General features: G+C 37.5%; 1 protein-coding gene, 1 long non-coding RNA gene and 1 pseudogene across 2 annotated transcripts in view; 1 reads left to right on the forward strand and 2 right to left on the reverse strand.

The window, feature by feature from the left end:
* Positions 1–3: 3 nt before the first annotated feature.
* LOC116731746 (BTB/POZ domain-containing protein kctd15-like) lies at positions 4–4,787 on the reverse strand (annotated as a pseudogene).
* A 12-nt stretch (positions 4,788–4,799) lies between these two features.
* LOC116731765 (uncharacterized) lies at positions 4,800–5,246 on the forward strand. Its single transcript, XR_004341627.1, has 2 exons — positions 4,800–4,923; positions 5,087–5,246. It is a non-coding gene; the product is annotated as an uncharacterized LOC116731765 (long non-coding RNA).
* A 4,078-nt stretch (positions 5,247–9,324) lies between these two features.
* The window catches only part of LOC116731772 (pleckstrin homology domain-containing family A member 5-like), a 112,982-nt gene continuing 102,973 nt past the window's right edge, over positions 9,325–19,333 (reverse strand). The window contains 10 exon segments of the mRNA XM_032581609.1: positions 9,325–10,363; positions 11,157–11,235; positions 11,528–11,670; positions 13,156–13,289; positions 14,325–14,336; positions 14,338–14,460; positions 14,462–14,488; positions 15,121–15,336; positions 16,911–17,026; positions 17,921–18,041. Coding sequence (XP_032437500.1) covers positions 10,306–10,363; positions 11,157–11,235; positions 11,528–11,670; positions 13,156–13,289; positions 14,325–14,336; positions 14,338–14,460; positions 14,462–14,488; positions 15,121–15,336; positions 16,911–17,026; positions 17,921–18,041 — 1,029 coding nt within the window. The 3' untranslated portion in view covers positions 9,325–10,305.

A 19,333-nucleotide genomic window follows, 5' to 3' on the forward strand; every position in this document is an offset into this window, starting at 1 on the left:
GTGTTTCTTTTTAAAGTTTTTATCTGCAACACAAACGTTAAATACGAAGCTTAGAAAACAGGTTGGGTAGAAAAAATACGCTGAAAGCAGCAGCTGCTTCCGGTTTCAGTCCAGCGGTTCCTGTTTGATCCGGACCGGGGTGCTGCTAACGGACCGGCTCGGCCTCAGTTCTCGACACAGGACGTATTCGCTGAACTGGGTCGAGTCGACGCCGCCGCCGCAGGACGCCTTGATGTTGAAGCCTTTGAGGAAAAGACGCTCTAGAACCTGCAGAGAGGAACGTAAGGGTCCTGATTAGGGCCAAAAATAAGTTGATTAGCTTCTCCGCTCAGACCTTCTTTTAGTGTTGCAGATTGGCTGCCATCCAGCAGAGGGCGCTGCTGATCATTCTTAAACTAGCCATTGATCCAGAAACAAAGATGGCGGCAAAGCAGAATGGAAAAAGCTGGAGAATGCATGTTATGCTGCTATGGTTTGAAATAAAAACACTCAACAAGCTCCTTAAGTTATATTTTATTCATATTTCTAGGTTTGCTATTGTGAGAAAAAATTTATTTTCTGTTTATTTGGTCAGGTGACGAAATGTTAAAATTTAACCCTCTGTAATGGAAACACAATCAACCCTCCTGATTTTAGCGGAATGACTGCTTATCAAGCAAATATGTATTTGATTGATGAAATCAATAAACGTAAGATTAATTCATTAATTGATCAAAGTTTCTCCCTTATTTAATCATTTCTGCCATCCAGCAGAGGGCGCCACCGGCCATAATTAAACAGAGCCAGTTGATGCAGAAACAAAGATGGCGGAGTAAAACCACAACAGGAAAGGAACACACGAAGACTTGGAAATTTCAGAGTTTTGAACTCAGTAATTCCCTTCTTTTTTCAAGAAAATTTCTGAAATCTTTTGACGCAAATGTGCTATTTTTTAAAATCCACAACGGCCCTAATACGCTGTCAACGCAGGTATCTGCTCTGTGATTGGCTTGCTCACCTGTACGGAGTTCAGCCTGCAGTAGCCATTGAGTGGGAAGCGGATGACGTGGGTCGGGTCGAGGTTCCAGCCGGCGTTCACCGAGTTGCACATGACGTCTCCAGTCTCAGGAAACGCCTCCTCTATCAGAACCTTCTCCCCGCTCAGGGCGATCCGCTCGCCCAGATCGGGCGTGACACGGACCACCAGGCACTCGCACGGCGCCGCCGACCGCCGAGCCTCGCGCTCCGCCTGCCAACGCTCCAGGTCCCGGACCATCGGGGCCAGCTGGTAGAACCGGGCCTCCTCATACAGCTGGGGGAAATCCTGAGACGAACGAACAGCTGGATGAGAATCTGCTGCTGGAGGAACCGGATCAGTTCAGGAATCTGTTCAAAAGACTCCTATCGTCTGAATCCAATTTCAGTATTTTTAGGTCTGTTAATGAAATTATTGGGAAATATTTGGATTTTCAGGTTTTATTCACCAACATATAATCTAGATTCCTTCCCTTTGTTTTTGTTTTCTTTCTCCTCCACTCCTTTCCTTTCCTTCATTTTCTTGCTTGCTTTTCTTTTTTTTTTCCCCTCCAAAACTTATTTATTTTTCCTTTCTTTCTCTAACTCTTTGTGAGTAGTGAATATTCTGACCCGGTCCACATAGGAAGTGACCCCTGCAAGCTGACCTTCGACCCACCTGAAAGTCTTCAGGCAGCAGCAGCTTGCAGGTCCTCAGGTAGCTCAGGATGAACCTGAAGATTTCTCCGTCTCTGTCGATGAAGTAATGCTGCTTCAAGCTGTCCAACACGATGGGCTCGCTGCCGCTGAACAGCCGGCCGATCCTGGAAACCGATCACTTATCAATACCACACCGGCTGATCTGATCAGAGAAACAGAATCTATGTACGGTGCTGAACATTTAGAGTGTTTTTTATTCCATAATTATTACATTCATCTATCATAAAAGCTGCTTCACTTTGTCCGATTTCAGATGGCCATGAATTCTGTGGTGGAAAATGTTATTATCTGATAATATATTATGACTTTTATTACCAGATGATACAATTTGTCATCACAATCCTCTTTTGATTGTAATATATAACATTTTATATTAATCATATCAAATTTTATTTTATTATTAGAGTTATTTTTTTTTCCCCCCTTTGGTCTTTGTCTTGTCAGAAATTTTTCCATTTCTTGCTTGCCACGTTAGCTCGGCCAATCAGAAATTTAACATTGTAAATGTAAAAAAAAAAAAAAACTTAGATTTTATAATAAAAAACAGATTCTATAACAGTCAACAAAAATTATGATGAAAATTTATATTAAAAATGTATGAAATTTGTTTTTAGTTTTACACTTTTTTCCCCTCATCTTCCCTCCAACTTGCTGAGCCCCACAGCGCCCCCTGGTGACTCAATATAAGTACATTACAACTATTACTCCATTACAGTTTTTCAGTACTCTGTACCCATCTGTGTAATGTGAAGATAAATATCAGATATTTACTCTTAAGTACTTACTACTGAACTAGCTAGGACCGTTGAAACACTGATTGTATTTTGTTGATAAATATTTCTCTTCCAAATTGATCAAGAATGCCAATATGCTTTTTTGTTGGACTGGAAGCCATGGTTTAGCTATGCTTTCACTTGCCTACCAAGATGGCGAGGATCACTTTCGCTTCAGACTTGTGGGATCTATGTAATCTCAACAGAATAGATTTTTTTCTCCACCTCTAGTCCGGACTGTTCTCTTCAAACTACAAATCAAACTTCGTTTGAACCGACTTGTTCCTCAGAACCAACCGTTTGAGTTTACAGGTGAGTCATGAAAATATCTAACTCATCACACCTGTCCAGTCCGTCTCACCTGGACTCTGGAAACTTGGTGAGCGTCGCCAGGCTGCTGGTGTACATGTGTCCGCCCACGTCGATGTGAACCGGGGCGTTGGCCTTAGTGAGCTGGGCGGGGGACGGGATGCCCTGCGCCGTCATGGGGGAGACAGGTGAGTGGCTCAGAGACATCCTGGACAGGCTCCGCCCCTCCTGCTGGACAGAGTGAACAGGTGAGAGGAGTTTTAGCTATGGGTCATAAATAAAGCTTTACTTCCCGTTTCATTCAAAACGCTGAGTCCTTTGTGAGTCATCTAAGGAACTGAACTGCATTCACCTGATATCTTTTTCTGATGGTTTTACCACTGAAAAACGCCTGCTATTTAAACTAGGAATGCAAGTTATTGTTAATCTAAAGTTCACTAGTCTCATTGATCAACTAACAACTAATTGATAAACAGCCATTGTCCTAAAAACCTGAGTTTTCTCTTGTATCACCATGAACAATTGTATTTCCATAACAAAGGGCTAAACTGGAGATTCTTCCTGCTCACAGCATCACCATCCACGATTCTTTGAAGATACTTGAATTATAAAAGTTACACCAATACTTAAACTCCCTTTTGAAATAAATAAAGTATTTTTGAATTGAGTAGAAAGGTTAGTCTCAGAAAGTGACAGCAACATCTCTGGGTATAATAACAGGGGAGATATTAGCATGATGTCCTGGGGGGGTTAATGGGAGGGTCTAACTGGATTACCTCCTTTCACTCCCCATTCCTGGCACCATGAGGCTGTGAAGCATGAGGGAAACAGGAGTCTAGGCCCTGCAGCCTGAATGCTGCCTGCAGCCAAACACCCCCACGCCTCCCCATGCGCGTGCATGTGCCATGATGTGACCTATAGATGAGAGCGTGTGCACAGACACATTATGTGTGCAGGTTTTAAGGCCAAACGGGCAGCTTTGTGTGCCTTATTCCTGCCCCCGTCAGGAAATCTTGACATTTAAGCCTCTTCTTACAAATTAAAACTAAAAGAGCGACTTGGATAATTTATTTCAGCTGGTTACGACTCTCCGAGGCCTTTAAGGGAATTCGGGTTGTAAAATATCTGTCAGCAGAGACGTCCACTGTATTAAAAATGCCGCTTTAAGTAGCTAGCGCCGCATTTCTGTCAGGAAGAATATGTAGCGAGTCGAGAGGGAAAAGTTCCATTTTAGTTTAAAAACCTACAACTTTAAAACTGGTATCCAGTGCCGATTTTAAAGTCGTATCATGTTTTTAGTAGCTCGTGTTGAGTTTGATGATATCGGTGCTTTAAATGGAATAAAGAGTCAATAAAGCATAAAACTGGAGTTTTTTTTAATTAAGTCTGGTTTTACGTCAGGACCATCAACAGTGTTGAATATCAGGTTTAAACGAGCAGCGCGTGTTTTTCTCTTACCTGGGAGGACACGGACACGGAAGACATGGACAGCAGCTCGGTATCTCCACCTGAAGTTCGATTGGGTTCGGCTCCAGGCTCGCTCGACGTCGTCTCCGTCCTTTTGGTGAGGGTGCGTAAAGCAGAAACAAACCAGAACCAACAGAGAGGAGCGCAGGCTGCAGGACGAGTTTGGCCCGGGGCTCCTCAGACCCTCGGGGCCGGGATTAGGTCCTCTTGCCCGGACTTGTTTTTGACGAGCGGAAAGCGGAGCGCGGGGCTCCGGTTGGTGACGCGCTCTGCCGGGGATGAACTGGGCTGCTCGGTCCGGTAAGGCTCACCACCATCCGCGGGGCTCAGACGCTGATCCACCCGGACATGGGGGTCCAACATCCCCCTGGTTCTGGACTAAATGGCGTCTGGCGTCACGCTTCATGCCTACGGCAGCCTGCGGCCAAATGCGCCATTTCAATTAATGCGCACTGATAGATGGAGATCTTCGCCGCAGGGCAGAAAACACCGGGCCGCTTCATGGCGCTCATCTCCCGGGTCCATGCTCCTCCTCCTGCTGCTGCTGATGGAGGGGACTGGCGGCAACGGAACCATCGACCCCTCTACGGATCTCAAAACCATAATGGACTGAAGAGCGATAAAAAAAATTTAAAAAAATATTTAATTCAAATCTTTCTAGGTTAAACCTCCCGCCGTTTCAGTATATTCTTGCTGCATTTGATTAGTTTCTTTTGTCATTGTTGTGAGTCACACACTCTGCAAAAATTAATCGACTTATTATTAGATTAACATTAGTTAAAATCGATTAACATTCTTTTTTTTCGATTCTTTTACTATTGTAGTTTGGCCACCATCCAGCAGAGGGCGCCGCTGGTTATCCTTAAGCGGAGCCGTTGATACAGAAACAAAGACGCCGGAAGCCATACCAGAACGGGAAAGAGAAACGCTGGAAGAGAGTGCAATTCTGTTTGAAATAAATACTCCTTAAGTTAATCTCCTTAAGTTTCACCTGCTGTCATATTTTATAAATGTCAATATCTTGTTTATTATTGTGATAAAACCACAATTTTCAGTTTATCCAGGTTTTTATTCTGTCAGAAACGCAATTGACGAAGTAATAACATTAATGAAGTTTATGAAAAATGTAGGTCGATTCTCTCGACACTAGAGAAGACTCCGTTTTTTTTAGTCAGTCTTATCCTTTGACGTATTGGTAGTCAAGTGATAAGATCAATCAAATTTAGATTAATTATTTAATCAATGACTTGCTTCTGTAATTTTTCTCTGTTTTTTAAAACATTTTTACAATCACAAAACGTTGCTAAAGAAACAGACTTTTCAGAGTGCTAAATTCAAGCATATGCAGAGAAAGTTGAGTGGAAGGAAAACATGTAATAAAAGTTGCAAAAGGAACAGGGATAGCCACAGCCTTCACTGGAATCAGATATATTCTGGTTCACTTTGAAAGGACAGAGGCTACTTCATTTTCTCACTCTTTTTTCTAAAAGAGAAATTACAAATGATAGAAAATATTTTCAATAATTTGACGATGCGTTAAAAGATATTAAATATTTCTTCATCTATAAAACTGACACCAAAGTATAACTTCACAACGACCAACATTCCTCATTTTATCTTTTGTTATCTTTTGTGTTGGAGTTCTCACAACATTTCTACTTTATTCTCTTAATATTACAACTTTATTCAGGTAATATTAACACTTTATTCTCACATTATTTCACTTTTATTGTTGTATAACTTTTTTATCGTGCGACTGTATTCTTGACATATGTCTTTAATAAAAAAAAATCTTATTCTGACCCTTATGTTTTGTTGTAGAGTTCACCTGAATTCAAATAATAAATAATAAAATAATAAATTGGGCTGTGAAACCCAAGGAATTCATTGGTAGAAAAAAAAAATCAAAAAAGTAAACCAAAAATATTAATTTATTGCACAATTATTGTAATATAGCAATAATTACAACAATGACAAGAAATAAATATATGTGCAAAATTGTGCATTATTAAATGCAAAGCTCCCTGCGGCCTCATACAAAAACTACAGACGCATTAAATGTTTCATTCAGTCTATTGTTTTCCAAAAAGAAAGAAAAAGCGTCTTCCTCACTGATTAAACAAACTTTAATGTTTCACTGAATAAAAAATGTTGAAAAAAACCCCCTGCAGCTCATTTCATTAAGTCACTTAAACAACTAAATATCTGCTAAACTCGCCGCAGGCTGCGGCTCAAAGAGGAAGAGGAGGAGCTCTGCTGTAACCATGGCGATGATGTAACAGTAAGGCTGCAACTAAGTGAATGTTAAAATCTGAGAGGAATTCAATGTAAAGATCACAGAAACTGAAGCAGCTTCACGCCTACATGCACTGAGATGTTTGTAAAACCCAAAGATCTTCTGTTCAGCTGGGTAATATTAGGAACAAAACGATCAGAGAATATTTTTACTTAAATTTAGGTGAACCATTTGTGCAATATTATGAGCTTAGCAACGTAGAAAGCTAAAATAGGTTGATATGGAAAGAACCGTGGGGGAAAAAAAAGAGTTAAACTGAAATGAAATAATTTAAAGCTGTAAAATAAAATAAAAAATAGTATTATGAAAGAACTGCAAACTGACCTGAAAAGTACTATTAGTTAGAAAAGAATGAGGAGTAACTTTCTGGCCAAAAATAAAATAAAGTAACAAATATAGTAAAAAATATGAAAGAATGGGACTTTTGAAACTTTTGAAATTAATCTAAAAAATTTCAGACTTTTTTCTGGCAAATTTTCTGCTTTTCAAACTCAGAAAATTCAAAATTTTAGAGATTAATCTCTAAATTTATGATTTTTTTCTAGCAAATATTCGACTTTTCAAGCTCAGAAATGTCCAAGTATTTATTATTAGATTTCCTTTTTTTCTATTTAATATGCAGTCGTAGAAAAATGTTTTGTATATTAAGTGAAATTGCAAAAACTTTAAGTACCACCAGAGGGAGCCACAGTTCTATTTTCTGACCGGCCCTCATTCGGACAACAGGCTGAAATTTAGATACTGAATCTCAATTTTATCTAAACTTTATATGCATATGTTTATGCAAGCTAAACGTTGTTAATCAGTAGAAAAGCAAAAAAAATAAAAATAAAACATTTACCAATTTAACTGGAATGTTTTTGTCTGAATTCCTATTCTGTGGTGCGTTTGAGAGCAACCCGTTTTGGCGCGTTCTCTTTAAGCCACGCCCCTCTTCGGGTCGCAGAGTTCCACTCCAGTTATTTTTGTAGTTCTATAGCACAGATATGATTATATAGCAGCACTGAAAATCATATCAATTACCAAACGGATGAAAAAACGGATACTAAAACGGCACAAACAATGCCAAACTTTTCATTTAATAATAATAATATTTAAAACATGTACGGTTATGTCCTCAAGGAGCTAAAACCCAGAACACGGCGCTAACATAGTAGGAGGGATGATGCTAGCGCTATCAAAACAATAGCCAGGACACAATAAATTAATATCTAAAATAAAGTTAGTTTGACCCCTCAATCAGGCGAAGTCTTTCGGCAAATCCTTCTTGGTGCTGGCGGATGTTGCCGAAGCAGTCCTCCTTCAAATGGTTCGCAAACATACATAACTTTCTCCTCCGATGTGGATATATTTTCAAGAAAAATAAAATGTAACCAGTAACTTCGAAGTGGTTCATTTGTTGGTGTAAGGAACTGTGTGGGTTAATACCGTCAACAACAGAACATTTTGACTCTTCTCCCTGAAGTTTCAGGATCCTTGAACTTGAGATTTCAAAATCTGAGAGAAATAAAAATGGCGGATTCACCAAATTAGTTAGCCGGTGGCCCCCGTTGAGCTGCTCCACGGGAAATACTGCGGCGTAATTGTTCAAGAAACATAACAGAGAGTAGAGAATTGTGAACTGATTGAGAATATGACCAAAACGGAACATTGTGTTCACCAACGTAGGAAAAATGAAGCGGGAGATAGGTAGGTAGATTGGAGCACCGGCGTCATTTTTCTGTGAGCAGCGCATGCTGTGACCATAGGAGGCGCTGTTGCATTGGTTTTACACCATGAGTTGGCCTCGAAGAAGAAAGTCAGGAGAGATTAAGAAAAAGCCGAGCAAACCCATTTTTCTTGTACCAAACTGTTTGTGATCAATTTCTCGTTCTTCAACTTCCAAAGTATAAAAAGTAAATAACATGACAATATGACGCCTATTATCACGATCATAGTGTAACTTATAGTAAAACCGAGTTAATTATGGTGACTTTAGAGTATCATTTGACCTCCAGAGGTGGGTTGAGTAGGAAAAATTATACAAACGTAACACTAATGTTATGTTACTTGAGTAAAAGTAAAAAAAACATTCCATAAAAAGACAACTTAAGTTCTGAATAACATTTAATGCAATATTTTAAAAAATATGGTCAGTTAAGGAACTGTTATAATACATTTATACTTAGTTGTTTGTATTTATAAATATTCAAATAATTTTCAAAATCCAAAATTTTTTTGTATTTCATGTGAAGATGTTTATTGACTGTTTTTAAATTGTAATGTCAAATGTAATGCATTTACAGATCTGTGTCACGTCTGTTTTTTTTTTAATTATTTTATATAAAAAGAATACTTACAGAGTAGTACCTGCAGTTTGCAAGTAACATTCAACTCTGTCTCATTCATAAAATACATGATGGAGTATTTTTAGTTTAACTCTTTGCGTCAAATGTTAAGCCTTGCGAAGTCTAACACGTTGCAGTTATTACCAAATTTTAATAATAAATTTTATTTTCCATCAACTTTCTGTTGACCTTAGTGAGCAGTGCCACCATTGTGGGGTAAAAACCACGGAAAAAGAGGAAGGTAAGCTGAAGTAGAAGAAACAGCTAAAGCTATTAACTGCTTGGGTAATTTTGTTAAACCACAAAATGAAGACCCAGGACCAGGATGGAGAAACTCAGCTGGCCTGGGAACAGCTTGTACCTCCTGAGTACGAGCTGCACCTTCAGCTTCTCCACAAACATAAAAAGAGTAAAGAATAAAGAACACTGAAACACAAACAACTATTAAAAACTGCAATGTTTATTTAACATGATATAAAACAGATGGGATATGAACATTTGCAAATCAAATCTGTATGTACGTACCTATATATTGGGTATATATTCCCATCCTGATGCACCATGTACATTATATACACAGTAAACCTCTGATAGTTACACTTTATACACACACGCAAAAATATCTTCAATTTACAAAGGCTTCTTTTTTTATTGCTTTTCTCTTTTAGACATGCATTTTTTTCAGCTCCAGGGCTTTAAACCAACATGTCCTAAAATAGTACCAAACTCTGAAATTTTTGTCCATCTCTCAATTTAAATATATATCTCAGACATAGGGAACAGAGAGCGACTTAAGTCAGAACATTCAAATATGTATATGTATCGGCAGCTGACTGGAAACATCGAAATTTACAAATCATTTTAGTCTGCAAGAGTAAAGTTGCTCCAATATTATATATGAGGAATACAGATCTGATATTAATCAGTATAGACAAGTGTTCTTTACAATAAATTGATAAATATAACTAGTTAGCTAAATGTCAACATCTGAAAAGTAATCTGAATTAAATATTAAAGATTAAATTTAGCTAAAGAATACGCAGAAGCATCTTAAAACCTTGAAAAGGTGTTGAAACGCAAGTGGAAAAAGTGGCCTAAAATACTCTGTATTCAGTCTGTAGGCCTCCCATATATACAGATAGACCTATATTGCAACAACCTATTAAAACTAAAAATATAATAAAAACAAACTGAAAAGTGAAACTGCAGCATCAACGGTAAACAAAAAAAAAGGAAAATGGGGGGAGAGTTTCCTCTCGACGTGGGGAAATGTAACCGAAGACTGGCGTACACGCTTCAGATGTCACAGTGAGGATACAGAAGTCCGAGGCTAAATGCTGCCAGGCTGAAGTTGGCAGTTTCACGTTCTGTAGGTCAAGGCCTTGTGCTGATCTCCAGGAAGAAGATCCTCAGGAGGAGTTTATGCTTTCCTTGTTACTTCCTTCATGTGTAGGTCTTTACTGAGGCCAGAGCCTGTGCTGGAGAGCGACAAATGGAGTTCAAAATTACTTTCAGATGAATTTTTACCTGATAAAATAAGCATTTCAAAACATAAAATGCTTCGTAACAGCCTTGAACCTTTTATATTTTGTCATGTGTCTTACTTGGGATTTTGACCAACACAAAGTAGTGAATAATTGCCATAATATAATACAATGTCTTTACAATTTTATATTAAGCAGACTTTTGAAAGTTTAATGAAGTTTTAACATAAAGACAAGTGAAATACACTGCAGTAGCTTCATCCTCGAAGGCGGGGCTAGGTCCAACCAGGTGTTCTGCACAGGTGAATGGTTCCCATGGAGATTAAAGGATGACTCTAACATGCAATAAAGATTAAAGGCAACACTCCAGGTATGTTTTTGATGAGGGCGTAATATTATAACATTAAAAAAAAAGTCAGTTTTACATAATACCGCTGCCTTTAAAGGCAGCCAGTTGTGCTGGATTTTATTTTGGGGAATATTACTTTACATACACCAAACTTTAAGATCTTAAATCATCAAAAAAGTTTTGCTACATCACATAAAATCCCAATAATCAACATTGAAGTTATTTATTGGAAGGCACAGGTATGTATGAAATACTGGACAGTAACACCAAGTCAAACCATGCTAATGCACAGCAACAAAGAATACATAACAGCACCTGATAACCATTCCCTTCATCATAGAGTGTTTTACAAATTATGATTGAGAAATTAATTGTACAGAAATATGATTATGAAGAAAACAGGATGATGAAGGACCTTACTGGTGCCACTACACACACATGAAGTGAGAGCCGTCAGTGAGCTGAGGGGGTGTGTTGGGAGACTGTGGGGGTGGGGAAGAAGATGACAGGCTTTTCACTGCAATTAAAAAAAGCAACATGTTGAACACACAGCCACACACACACAAATGATAATAATAAAAAAACAATAATTAGGTCAATAAGCAATTACTAAATGACCAAATAGCAGAATTAAACAATAAGGTAGATGAAATAAATTAGGAAATTAAAAGAGTGTGTTAGGAGAAATTAATTACTAATGGAAGCAGAAAGTTTGTGTCTAAGAACATCCTCCCACCAGTTTTTGCTCAAGTCCATGCATTTCTTCAATGTAATCCCCCTCCTTGTGTCTGTCGTCCCTGCAGACATACCTGCTACCAGCTTGCTGCGTTTGGAGGCCTCCGCTGCCAGTTCATAGGAGATATTAATCATCTTCTCCTTCTCCTGTACAGTAACCTCCTCTTCATTCACGTCCTCTGGGCTTAAAGCTAAACTAGGTAGCACATTCGCCATGCTAGGAAATAAGACACACAAATGGCTTCTGTAGTGCATACTGCAGCTTTTATACATACAGTGCAGTAACAAGGTATTTGCCCGCTTATATTTAGTCTTTTTCCAATTTTTTTTTTTGCCACGGTTGAACAATAATAATAATAAAAAACTATAGTGTCATAAAAACATAATAAGGATGACCATAAGTGTTTCAGATTACTAATTTTATTTAAAGGTGACCCATTGAACAGGTTAGGATAGATCTATACATATTCACTACATTTCTCACACAAAATCCTTCTGAGATAACGAGATTTTAGTCTGATCAGTATGTTTTGATTAAATGTTCTAGAACTCTGCTTGGGTTGCTAAGTAACAGGCAGAGTTCTACTGGGGTTGCTAGGTAACGGGACTGGGCTTCTCTGCGGTTACTAGGTGAAGGGCAGTGCCTGCTGATTTGTGACCTTACATATACATTTTTTTTTTTTTGAAACAGCTCACTTTCTAGACATCAAAAACATTAACTAAATGTCAAAAACTGTCTGGATGTTTTTATTTAAGTGCTTGGGCTGTTCTTAGAAGCAGCAGAGACCCAAAAAGTAGTACATAAACACACTAAATGTACATTTTCCCTTTATTTAAACATTTTGCAGCACTTGTGGAGTTTACTCACAGTTATCAGACATGCAGAAAACCGTCAGGAAACAAACCACAAGTCCCTATTTGGTAAATGTTAATATCAGACAGAGATAACCTAAGTAAATATAAGCTCATCAATGTTCAATCTAGGGCTACAACTAATGATTATTTTATCTAAATCTGATTTTAAAAAAGTTGCCACATTCTGTAATTTCTTCTTTAAACCACTTGGACTTTTTAATACAATATTAAAAATACAGTAAACGTTGCAAATAAACAATTAAGTTCCTTTTTTGAATAAGAAAATGCAAATTTTACAGACTGGAGTAGTTTTGATAGGGAGGTTCTTTCTATTTGTGGTTTCTGGAGTCCTAAAGCGTTAGAAACGGCTTTCTAACCCTTCACAGACAGATGGAAGATGTGAACGACTTTATTTCCAACCTGTTGTTGAATTTCTTTGGATATGTTGCTTCTAAAATTGTTAGTCAGCCGTTGCATTTTTTTAAAGTTAAGTTAACCACAGTTTATTGAAGATTTAACAAGGGGTAGCAATCAAATTTTATAGTTATTTTCCCCTTTAAATCAGCAAAATCATACCTTTAAAACTGCTTGTTGTATTTACTCAGGTTATATTTGTCTAACATTAAAGTTTGTTTCATGATCTGAACATCTGTAACGGGGAAAATACTTTTAAAAAAACACAAATTTGTTTGTGACCTCTAAGTTTATCCTTAAAGCCTAATTACTGAATCTGCTCAGAAATTTCATTTAGCTGCAAGTAAGCTCCTTTATATACAGGATATTTCTCTTATGAAGTGCCTGCACAGAAATGTCCATAGTTTAATGTTATTGACTCAAGTATATTTACCTGTTTTTTGCTATTAGGGCTTTAATACGATCCACTTTCCGCCGCTTATCGGCCTCCTGCTCCGGACTCAGCGGCTCTTCTGGGTCTGATTCAATGTAACGCTCAGGAATCAGAACTTTGTCTGGCACAGAAAGCTGAAAAAGAAAAACAAGAACCTGTTACACATTTCATATAAATCAATTACTTTGTAGATGACAAATAAAGGAAACAAAACTGATACTGATACAGTTTAATAGATTTACCTGATACAGTTTAATAGATTTACCAGATTCTCCTCACCCGTTTATCATTAGGACTGAAACTAATGATTATCTTAGTAATCAATTATTCTGACGATTAATCAATTCATTCATTAGATAAAAAAAGTCACATTCTGTAGATTTTTCACTTAACCACGTAAGCCTTTTTTTTACACAATATAGAAATACATTAAAAGATGGAAATAAGCAAATAACTAAATTCCTTTTTTAAATAAGAAAATGACTTTTAATTGTCTAAATGCAATAACATAGTAATCCTTTAGTGAATGTTTGATCATTTGTAGCAAAGGATGCTAAAAATTTTTTTATACTTTCCTGTTGATTATTCTTTCAATTAATAATTGGATGTCAAAAGGTGCTTATTAGGATTTTTCTGTTTTTTATCATTAAACTGTTTATTACTATTTTTCACTTTTGTTTACATACACAATGTACACTGAACACTTCACATTCAACATAACATAAAATAAAACTTTCGCTTGAGAGTTATTCCTCTATTTGATCTTTGTCCCGTCTAGTTTGTCTAGTTATTTATTTTTGTCGCTGTCTTTTGTCTTGAATGTTTCTTTTTCTTTTTTACAGAATCTGAAGCAGATGATGCTGGAACTGCCACTTGAGGAGTTATGGGTAGAATACTGTATATTCATAGACAGCAGAATTTTTTGTACTTATTTTTTGTGCAATTGTGGCTTGAAAACTGCTCTGACTGTGATGTTTTATCAGGAAATGGCTATTTTTAGAGTCGTCATACTCCAGTTAATGATTTAACAATTACTCAATTATAAGGACAATTATTTAAAAAAATTGTATCAGGATTAATGCTGGTTCATCATTTCAGTCCCTAGTTAACACCACACCAAACTTGTCTAGTAGTACCAGAGTGTGATGACTAGTGTTCTGCTGGTTTACCTCTCGATCCAAGGTTGAAATGATCGTCCTGAGAGGATTCTTTGAGGCGGGCGATCTCCTCTGCAGGCGTCTCCTGCTCCCTCACCAAGTTCTGGTTTCTGAGCGACGCCTCCAGCTCCTGAATGTCACTGCTCATTCACCTCATCTCTGCGCCTTATTTGGGACTAAACACATGACAACAAACAAGAAAAAACCCCCCATAAAATTACAGGAATTGATAAGACGCTGTAAGGGAAAATTCACCAATCGGTCGGAGATCATAACGGCCTAAAATCTATAGACGCATACAATCAATGTTTAAACTAATTTATAAAATACGTACGACCTCTTTGTGTGGATAACAAGGTTCTGGTGACCAGCAGAGTAAGTACATGTAGTAACATACATTTAGGCTGTATTAGCTTGCAGATAAAAGCTACATTAGAAAAGCTAATTTTTCTAGTCCAGCAGTAAATATCACTGACATTTATCTTAGTATTACAGAGGGGAGGGTAGAGTATTCAAAAATTGCAATAGAGTAATATTTGGAATGTATTTATATTGTTCATAAGTTAGATAGGAACAAGGACAGAGCTAATTGTAAGCTTGTGACTTTTTGTTGTTGTCATAGCAACTCCATAGAAACTGCCTGCCAACATGGCTGTCAGTTACAAAGTTCACGGATGTGTAACGTCACATCAGAGCTATGATTAGGTCGCCTTTAATAAAACATTGAAATCTGCAGATCCGAACTCAAAGAAAACTGAATACGAGTATCAGTGAATAAATCTGTTTGTGGCTGTCGGTTAACCAGCACCTTCATGCTGTGGAAATGATTCTCTCTGTTGAACGAGTGACTGCGTGAGGGCGTGTTCTCCAGGCTGCCTCCCCGGAAGCTCAGCGACTTCTTCTTCTCCCTGAGGGAGCCCTGCTGGTGGCGGCGAATCCTCTCCATCTGCTCCTCCACGCTCATCCTGGGCCGGCTGCCGTCCACGGCGCACAGCTGCTGCTCCACGGCGCTGCGCGGACGGTCCTAGCCAAACACCAAAACACGATCTTTAATTTGAACTGTGACTTTACCCAAAGCAGAGAGCCAGCTGGCTTTTCCCACATTAATTTTCAAGCACTTTCCAAGTATTTTCAAGGTCAGTTTCTCAAACTGTCCCAGCACCACACTTTGGAGATAAAAACAATACAACTCAAGCAAAAAAGACACTTTAAACTCATTATTTTATGATACAATTTATAACTGTTGTGAATAATATCTTGAGATAGTATTCTACATTCCACAGCAGGGACAAGTTAAACTACAATAAATCTAAAATGGTAACACTTTATTTGATATGGTGTGCATAAGACTGACATGACGCTGTCATAAACATGAAGGAGTATTCATGAATGTTTATGCTGAAGTGTCATTCGGTAAATGATGACACTTTTAATGCAAAGTTGATACTTTTAATGAACCTTTAATGCAACTTTCGGTGAAACTTTGAATTAAAAGTGTCATTATTTAGTGAATGACACTTCATGACAACAGTCGTAAAAATTTATGAAGACTCCTTCATATTCAGATTGTGGCTTTATTCTTCCAATTGTATCACTTTATTATGATAATTAAATTTTTTATTTTTTATTGGTATGATAAGTACAGACCATCATAAGTACAGACCCTGTGACACGGCGCACAGAGTGAATATAATTTAAAAATAGCACAATATGGCCAAGATATCCAGCACTGCGAACAATATTGCCAGAGTAGTGACTTTTTTTATTTTTATGTGTGAGACAAAATGGTGTCACGCTCTAGTTAGGTCAGCCCCCCTGATGCAGCTTTAACTGTAAAAACTGGGGATTGTTGAATATACTGTAAAACAATAATAACAACAATAGAGAAAAAGTGACTTTTTAGACTGTTGCATGTTTTATTAATGTTTCTGTTCTGTGAACCAGACTGAAGTGAAGCCCAAACATCCTGGCTGCTGTTGCTGGCACGCTCCTGCAGACACACATGGCTGCACTCTGAGGGCTCGGGGCTTATTACTGCCTGAATAGAAGAGGCTGATGATGTGAAGTTGCTAATTTTCCGGTTTGTGCTTTGCTGAAGGACTCGCAGATGTGGACCTGGTGTTTAGTCCAAGCAACCTCCAAGCTGGACTGGAGCTAAACTTTACGAGCTGCAGAAACAATCCAGTTGAAATTTAGATGAACCATATATAAACAAGCGTTTACAAGACATAAATTATGTTATATATTCATGTTTCTTTAAACAGAAAGCCGTGCAGACGCACTGGGAAGGGGACACACCCTGCAGCGCAGTGCACTAATGATACGGTTGGTGTATGTAAAATGATAGTGTTTGAGGCTGGAAACTGCATAAAGTCTGCTTTATGAGCATGAGTAACAGCCTGACCATGTGTTGCACAACTTGCACACAATTAAAATGGGAATAAATACAATTTGAGAAAATTAGATGGTGTCAAGTTCACAGCTGTCTACAAAAGGTTCACCATGATAGAATCAAAAACACTAATTTTGTTCCATTTCTACAGATTAAACAGCTGAAAAGACTGAGATTAAGTTTCTCAACTACGTTTGGTGACTGACCGTCCTCAGATCAGGCTTCTTGGTTTTCCTCAGTGTGACGTAAGATGCGATGGAGGAAGACTCAGGCACTGGAGATTTGGTTCTAGGTGGGACGATGCCAACAGGGTAAGACATGCCTAAACAGAGAGGTAAAAAAAAAAAGTAACATTTTTTATTAACATTCAAATAGTATCGGAAAGATGCAATATTTATAGAGGGATTAGTTGTTTGTAAACATGGCGGATATAAGAAAGAGCCAGCTTGCCTTTAAACCATCGCCGGTTGCCATGGTTACACACTGTTGTCCGTTTTAACATTAGCCAGCATGTTGTAAGCGTATAACAAGTGTTTATTACAGCATGATAAAATAAGTTATGATACCAAATTGACATTAGTGATTAAAATAAGTCTCAATTACCCAAACACGCTACATGCAGGTGAGTGGAAGAAAAAAAATGTCCGAAACTTCAGTGGCTGGACATTACCTTAGTAAGAACATTAAAGAATTCTGTTCATAGTAAGACCAGCTCTCAATGTGATCCGTTGAGTGATTCTAAACATGTCAAACAAATCCATGGTGAGCAAAGGCACCAAAAAAGGGTTTTTGTAAAACTGCAAATTGACATAAAAAACAAAATTCAAATGAAAATCATTTACACCTATTTTGGTCACAACTGGCAGTAATTTTGACTGCAGAAAATTTTTGCACTGTTCTAAATAAATATTTTTGGTCAGGCAAAAATAATCAGTTTATAAAAATTATTGCAGTGTTTGGTCATATCCACAGAAAAATCCCATAAAATTCACATGTGAAAATAAAATGTGAAATCCATTTACTATGTGAAAAATGAGCAAGCAGCTGCAGTCATCAAGGCAGGGGGTAAACTAAGCTGACAGAAATCAAAAGTACAGCAGGTTGAATGGGAGGCAACGCAAAGTACTGAAAATAAAACCTCCAACATCTGCTGCAGATAACGGGTGCAGTGATCTGCACTAAACCATTAAGATGTATGTTTTTTACTGGTTCCCACCTTTGTTTCCTGCATGTTCTCTGTCAGACGGATGTTCAGATCGGTCCTCTCCGTTGTTCTCATCCACCTCGGCCACGGTGGTCAGCTCTGGTTCACTCTTATACAGCCTGTAGTCGGGACCCTGCAGATGAAAACAAAGTTAACATAAATGGAGAAGAGAAATATATGTAACTGTAGTTACCATTCAGATAGAAAGCAGGTGGACAAATTCAAACTTAGGCATGGTTTATTGTAGGGATGCAAACAATTAATCAGCTTATGATTAATTGTCGATTAATGGTTTATTAGATTAAAATGAGTTCAAATCGATTAACTACGAATTAACTAATAGCAACCTTCTTTTAGTGTTGTAGTCTGACCGTCATCCATAAGAGGGCGCTGCTGGTCATCCTTAAGCGGAGTCAGTTGATACAGAAATAAAGATGGAGGGTCATAAAACAACAGGAAAGAGAAACTGGTCTAAACTCCGTCCAGTTTGGGATGGAAAATTATTTTGAGTACAGTAGTGAATTAAAGCGTTTCATGGAGTGAAGTTTTAACTTTCCATCAAGAGCAACAACAGAGAGTACTTCTGTATGAACATCTCTCTGTTCATGGGGAAATATGTGTTTCACATATTTTAATCTTTTATTTTATTTTTCTATGCAGCAACCCAAGAGGATCCTGTTTTCCTATATTTAGTCAGAGTTGGGTAGTAACTAGCTACATTTACTCAATTACATTTACTTCAGTAACGTTTTTTTTTTTAATTTACTTTTAGGAGTATTTTTACTACATTGTACTTTTTACTTAGTAAATATAATAATTTTACCATTAGGTATTGTTACTCTGATTTGAGTAAAACTAGTTTCTCTACCCACTGAATGAAGAACAAACATGTTTTAACCAAATATTCACCAGACAAAGACGCACATAGGTTTTGTTAAAGTATTATAAAATTTTTATTGAAAGAAACTGATTTGGAGAATTGTTTTTTGTCTGATGTTGTTACTTTTTCTTACTTGTATTAATTATTGTCATTTCCGTCCTTAAAATACCAACATTTCCACTTAACATAATATTTTGGTCTGTCTGGTGATGCCATTTTTAAACATTAAATGATGGATAATTTTAATAAGTTACTCAGTACTTGAGTAGATATTTTACCACATACTTTTTTACTCTTCCTTGAGTAATTTTTTGGACAGCTGCTTCTTTCTTTTACTTGAGTAAAAATATGTTGAAGTAGTGCTACTTTGACTTGAGTGCAATTTTTGGGTACTTAAGCCAACTCTGTATTTAATAAATATGTCTTAAGTTTATTAATATGAGAAAACCACAACTTTCTGTGTATCCAGTCAGTGTTTAATACAGCTGATAATGTAACGCTTTAATTCAGGATATTATAAAAAATATAGGCCTTTATGTTACGTA

Source organism: Xiphophorus hellerii, chromosome 2 (assembly GCF_003331165.1).
Source record: "Xiphophorus hellerii strain 12219 chromosome 2, Xiphophorus_hellerii-4.1, whole genome shotgun sequence".
In the NCBI taxonomy this organism is placed as follows: Eukaryota; Metazoa; Chordata; class Actinopteri; order Cyprinodontiformes; family Poeciliidae; genus Xiphophorus; species Xiphophorus hellerii.